Source organism: Carica papaya, chromosome 2 (assembly GCF_054855325.1).
Source record: "Carica papaya isolate Zhongbai chromosome 2, ASM5485532v1, whole genome shotgun sequence".
Classification (NCBI taxonomy): domain Eukaryota; kingdom Viridiplantae; phylum Streptophyta; class Magnoliopsida; order Brassicales; family Caricaceae; genus Carica; species Carica papaya.
In genome coordinates this window covers 15,922,672-15,929,474 of record NC_142310.1, presented here as the reverse complement: position 1 = coordinate 15,929,474, position 6,803 = coordinate 15,922,672, and the positions used below count along the sequence as shown (strand labels likewise).

Here is a 6,803-nt window from a genome sequence, read left to right as displayed (position 1 = left end):
ATAACAAATAAATATGATTATTTTTGTAACGGCCCCGGAAAATATTAAAATGAAATGAGTATTTAAATATATCGACTGCGGAAGCGAGATCAAAATTTAAAGTTAACATCCCTTACATGAAAAACCAAACAAACGTACTTAAAATATAAAAGGTTAAACTAACTAAGAAAGAAAACTCGAAAATAAACTATGCGTATGACTACAGAGTCTCTAGGCATCCCCTTCGTCGTCCTCCTGCGGAACGGGCTCGGGAACCATGTCTTCCTGATCTGAAATGGTTAATTAAGGAGTGAGCTACACTAGCCCAGTAAGAACATCACGATATCTCACCGTCACGGAGATAAAGGTGGGTAGAAAACCACAAAAAGACCAATGGAGCATAATTTACAATAAACTCGTTTATTAACAACAAAACCTTTTATCAATAATAAATCTTTTACCATCCACTTACCTTGGTGGAATTTATGAAAACAATATGAGAAAAACAATAACATTATCATAATCATTGAATAATCTAAGCTGTAAAACATAACACTTATCACGCCTCTTGTAATTCAATCATTGTACGACATATCTTTTTTTCTCATTTACCAGCCTACTAGTATCCGTGGGGGTCCATAGGGGTTCCGCTACCCGTTAACCTTTAACATTCATAATCAGTTTCCAGGGCCGTCCCCATACCCCGTCCGGTATGGGCGCCAAAACCATGAACCTCAATACCCCGTCCGGTATGAGGGTGAAACGGGCCGTCCCCATACCCCGTCCGGTATGGGCGCCAAAACCATAAACCTCAATACCCCGTCCGGTATGAGGGTGAAACGGGCCGTCCCCATACCCCGTCCGGTATGGGCGCCAAAACCATAAGATCTCCATACCCCGTCCGGCATGTGAGACCACAATCCCGGTAGGGTTCCCTACGGACCCGGTCCGTCCACCATCTCCCAGGATATCTAGTCAGGCTGACCCCCATAATACAATTATCAGTTTACACAATCTTTCATTTTTCCTTTTCCTCAATCAGCATCATCAATTCACATTTAAACAAGCAAATCGTAATTCATACCAAACAGACAACATACAGTATCAGTTTTTCAGTCATTCAACCCATAATTAATAAAAACGTAGTGCATGCACACAAATCTGTAAAATGAACACATCAAACCTCATTTTGCATTTAAAGCTGTAAACAGGCCAAATAACAGTAAATCATCAATCACACTAGACTCGGGCTCCATTAGCAACCTTAAGCAATTTCACACATGCGTTAATTCAAGAAATACTGTTTTATCATTTTGAACTTTAATACCGTGATAGGAAATAGGGTGAGGGGTCCTTACTTGTTTTCGGGATCCGAATACGATTCACAGTGCGCCTGCAGGCTGTCCCTAATTTTCCCCTGAATTTTTCCCAGGGAACTGAAACACGCTCACAGTACCTGCACGGGTTCCAAAAAAATCCAAATTAGGCCCAGGGCCTCTTTCGGCCCAAATCGCAACTCCGGCACGGCGGCTCCGCCGTGCTCCGGCGACGGCGCCGCCGCTGGCGCCGGCGAGTCGCCTCGGGTTGACTGTTTTCGGCCCTTTTTGGCCGAATTCGGCCACACTCGCATTGGTCCTTGTCAGAAAACAACCCTAGGGCCCTCGGGGGGCCAAAAAATCACGGAAAAACGGAGCTTACCGGCGGCGGCGCTCTCGGGTACGGCGACTCTCCGGCGAAGTTCGTGTTTTGGTGATTTGGCTTCGGTCAACCTGTAGAGAAAAGAATGGTGATCACGGTGATATAAAAATTGCATCGAACGGAGGCCGGGAAGGGCCTCGTCGGAGGCAAAAACCGAGAGGGGGCGCGGCGGTGCCGCTGGGCTTCGGCCGCGTATTCCGGCCGTTTGGCCGGGATTTCGGCTTCGATTTGGCCATAGGAGGAATCAGTGGGGAAAAACGAGTCGGGGGTATGAAATTTACCTCGATCGGCGGTCGGAAATTTCCCCGGTGCGGCGGCGAGTGGCGGCGGGTGGCGGCGGTCGGCCTCTGGTTCGTCTTCTCCGGCGAGCGGCTGGCGGCTAGGGTTTGTGGTCTGGTGTGGAGGTTCTATTTATAACCCCTTGCCTTTTGATCACAGCCGTTCATTTTGTTTTAATCTGGGCCGTTCGTTTTTGATTGAATCTGGGCCGTCCGTGCGATTGAATCTGGGCCGTCCGATCGCGTGATTGATCTGGGCCGTCGGATCGCACCCACGCGGATCGCCAGCGTGGCTCCTTTTGGAGTGACGCGGTCTTGCCACGTGGCAGGCCCTGGTTGGCCGGGACTGCTGACCGGGCCTGCTGACGTGGCTGCCCCTTTTTTTTTTTTTTTTTTTTTTTTTTTTTTTTTTTTTTTTTTTTTTCTCCTCCTTTCCGGGTGCTACAATTTTTGTTTATCGTTCTAAGCTCATGCGGCAATTGGTTACAATAAATTATTTTGCATGGTGTCTTAAGTTAGGGTGTTGAGTATATACACTTTTTTTTATATTTCTCATTAGATTGGACTTTGCATCGTTATTGAAGATCATATTAAAATCAAACAATATGTTTTGACATATGGATCATTATTAGGAGGCGTCAGTATCCATACGGCGGTTGTATACCTAGCAACGTACTCTTGTAAAATAATCTTATTCTCGACCGATAGCTTAAACTTGATTAAGTATATACATTTTTGTTAGTACGCAAAATTAAACAAGCTTACAAGAAAATAATTAAATGGTGAATTTCAATTCCTAAGACAAGCAAAAATGTCCGTACCTACTACTTGGGAATAAATTTGAAAAAATCAGGTTGATTGACAAGGTATTGAAATGGGAATTCAGATGTAGAAGAAGTGGGCAAATCAACAAGTTGAGATTTGGTGTCCAAATGGTGACTGTGATGCGAAGAAGAAGAAGAAGATGCAAGAAGTTTGTCGAGAAACGACCAATCACCACCGTGTTGTGGCATGAGACTGGAGGAGCCGGTTGATGTCAACCTCAACAAGTTGTGGGAGCATTCAATATCCATGGTGTTAAGAGACATCGTTGCAGGCGATACAAATGATGGGGGAGGGACAGCTGATTCTGGACTGAACAACTGTGGAAGATCAAAATTATAATTGTCTAATTTATGGCTTTGTCTTGGCTCCATAGCAGAATAGGAATTGATGGCACCATGCTTGGTAATCTCACAACTCAAATGTTCTTCTTCTTCTACTTGGAAATTAGCTCTGCTGAGATTCTTTTTCTTGAACACCCTGCATACCACCCACCCATCTTCCTGCTAAAAAACCAAACCCATATTGGTATATATCTTCAAAAACATTTATATATATGTAATGGGTGTATATAGTAGACCTGAAGTTGGGAGTTGGCATGATCGTCCAAGCGATATTCGTGCATGATCCAATCGGTCTTCTGGCCATGAGGAGCACGACCTGTGTAGAAGACAAGGGTTTTCCTCATGCCAATCCTCTTAGAGTTGGGGAGATGGATGGGCTTATCTCTCCCTGTTGCTTTCCAAAAACCAGCTGTGGTTGCTCGATTTGTTCGAGTTCCGGTTGGATACTTCTTGTCCTTGTGGCTGAAAAAGTACCACTCGTTCTGAGGTCCTGTTCCTATTCTGCATTTTTCTGCATCATGCATCCACATATATATACATATATATATATATTATATCGTTATCTAATTTAGTACCTTATTGTGGTATTGTTACACTTATAATTTAATAAACCTTAATTCTTACTTCTCAAATAAACATACACACATATATATATATCATCAACTAATGAATCTCATAAACATCAAATCATAGCTAGCTACTGAACATGAATCAACATATATATATATATATATATGTATACATATTACATACATGCAAACCCTAAAGTTTGGTAACTTTGCATTGCATGAAAATCCACAAGATAAGTATAGAATGTATTAATGCATCATGCAGATATCATCACCTAATTTAACGTTATAATAATCAGCATATACAGATCATACGCAGCTAGCTAGGGAACATGCATGGACATATATATATGTATATACCTTTGAGGTCCCAAGGCTCGAGTTTGTTGAGGTCGATCTCTCTGATAACATCAAGGTCAATGGGTTCATAAGAGACCTTCTTCATGAGGTAATAATAGAGGAGCTCTTCATCGGTGGGATGGAATCGGAATCCTGGAGGGACTGAAAGCTGCCCGTTTCCTCCCATGTTCATCTGGCGACCATCATCATCATTAACTCATCAGTTGCTGGAATCAAACAAACAGAAGAAAACAAATAAATAAAGCAGAGAAAAGGGAAGGAAAAAAGTTGCAGACCTTTTCTGGGAGTAGGATGATGATGATGAGAATGACAAAAGAAACAAGACAGGAAAAGTAAGAGGCGAGCTGTCCAATTTCTTAGCTTCAAGGGCACGATGTTTGGCCTTTTATCTCTTTTTCACGCACACAACGTCTAAAAAATATATAAATATATAACTCCATTATTATATATGTGTGTATTCAAATATAATTCTATGATTAAATGTCAAATATGAAGAATAGAGGGTCTGGTAAATGTCCGTTGAATGCCAGACCTTACTCCTGAATATCGCCTTGTTACAATGAGCATAACTGTCATTAAAATTTCAATTTCATGTATATATATATATATATATATATATGTTTGTATTATTCGCCTTTGTATTATCTATATATATATATATATGTATTTATATGCAGTCGGTCAGAGTCAACAACATATATTCATCACAATCATTTTTTTCTTTCTTTCTATGTATTCTACATATTTACAATTACTTATAATTCTAATTAACATGCGCACCTATTAAATTATATATGCATATAATTTAATTCTCTTTCTGTTTTTACTATTCTTTACCGTTCTATCTTTAATTTCTTTAATTTTTTTATGGAACGTACGGTATAATCAGAAATCAAATATATATATATATATATATAAACCTATAAATTTTAATTATTTTTAGAAAATTAAAGAATAGAACTTTAAAACATTATTTAATATGGAAAGAAGAAAAAAATTTTAAAATTTATTATTCCAAATGAAATTCATATTTGGTTCAGGTTTTAATCTTATTGATTTGACTGGTAGTGTTTAAAGCATCATCTCACACAAATTTTATTTATTTTAATTATTTTTATTATTAATACATTATATTGCTATTTATTAGAGAATTCTCTAATAAATACTTAATATCTAATAAAAAAAAATAATTGAAGTAATTATCAGTAATGTACGTTAGCTAGCTAGGAGATAGCATATATAGAAAATGTAAAATAAGTATATTAAAGAGAAAAGAAAAAGACATAACTCTCATGTTGATAAATAGGGAACAAAAACGAGAAAGAAGAGTAAAAATTTTGGAGACATACATATATTTATGTGTGTGTGTGTGTGTGTGTGTATATATATATTATGATGTTGGGAGGTGGGTCAAAAGAAAGTAAGCAGGATATGGGGATGAGATCCAGTGTCCTCAATTTCAGTGCATATGTATGTGTGAAATAAACAAAACAAACCCATCTGCTATTCAACATTTTGTTATCGGAAGTCTTCAGCAAATTCATACACACACACATATATATATATATATATATATATTCTCAATATTTTTGAATAATATTTTCAGGAACTTTATATTTAAACTTTTACTGTGTTTTTCTTTAACTGGCTCCATTCAAGATTAAGTCCAAATGCTAACTCAAAGACATCCATGACTATTTAAATTTATAGAAATGTCTTTCAATAAATATTGATACCTACCCTTTTTTTTTTTTTTTTCTTTTTTTGGTAGCGTTTTCATTAATTTCAACTTATTAAAACTTTTCATACGCTATTTTAATTATTTTAATTTTTAATTAATAATTAATTATAAATTAAGTAAAAAAAATTTATTTAGGGTTTAAGTTTTTGATCATATTGGTTGGTTGATACAAATTTTGTATAAAAAAAATAATCTTAAATTAAAAAATAAAATAAAATATTCTAACAAAAATAAATTTTATATAATTTAAAAAAAGTATATATATGTAAGGCACGTGAAGAGGGAAAAGCAATAAAGCAAAATCCTGAAAGTCCGTGGCTTATGCACGTGCTGATCCAACACCTACTGCACAATCCATGGCCTCGTTTGACTAATTTAATTGCCTCTTTGGGATCGGGAATTATTATTATTATTATTTTCTCTTTCTTTTAATTATTTCACACCCTAACCCAAACGGATTCTCACGCTATCTCCTTTTTTTTTCTATATATATATATTTGTTAAGATTATATTTAGTGGTAAATTATTTTACAAAAACTAATTCCACAAATTTTTTATTGTAAGTTATATGTATTTATTAATTCCACAAATTTTCAATAATTTTTTTTTATTAACATATATGTATAATTTAGTGATTGTCACATATATGTTATAAGGTTTTCCATGACTTTGATAATGAAAGAATTATTTTGGACAATTAAATTTATGAAATATATAATTACAAGGGATATTTGCTGATAAAATAATAATTATCTCTAAGGAACCATAATCATATATCACCAACATAATTTCTGGTTAAAATATAATGATTAATCTCGCATTTGATTTGTGATTAAATAAAATATCATCTTATTGTTAATCTCCCAAGGCCTTATCACATGTCTTCGCAACAACGGGGAGCAATAAATCATAATTAAAATTAAGATTATGAAAATTTTATAATTCATATTTTTTTTTCATAAATTCTTTCAATTCCTATAAACATCAATGAATCAAGCATTTTTGCAAACCA

General features: G+C 36.3%; 1 protein-coding gene across 2 annotated transcripts; it reads right to left on the bottom strand.

Annotated features, from left to right (window-relative positions):
• Nucleotides 1-2,611: 2,611 nt before the first annotated feature.
• LOC110809619 (protein SOMBRERO-like) lies at nucleotides 2,612-4,472 on the bottom strand. Of its 2 annotated transcripts, none has more exons than XM_088213404.1 (4): nucleotides 4,326-4,472; nucleotides 4,051-4,222; nucleotides 3,358-3,632; nucleotides 2,612-3,283 (listed from the first exon to the last, which is right to left on the bottom strand). In XM_088213404.1, the coding sequence occupies exons 2-4, from the start codon at nucleotides 4,220-4,222 to the stop codon at nucleotides 2,780-2,782; spliced, it is 951 nt and encodes a 316-aa protein (XP_088069530.1). In that variant the 5' UTR covers nucleotides 4,326-4,472; the 3' UTR covers nucleotides 2,612-2,779. The 2 variants fall into 2 exon arrangements, with proteins under 2 accessions (XP_088069530.1, XP_021891188.2); XM_022035496.2 differs by having other exon boundaries at nucleotides 2,612-3,280.
• Nucleotides 4,473-6,803: the final 2,331 nt, after the last annotated feature.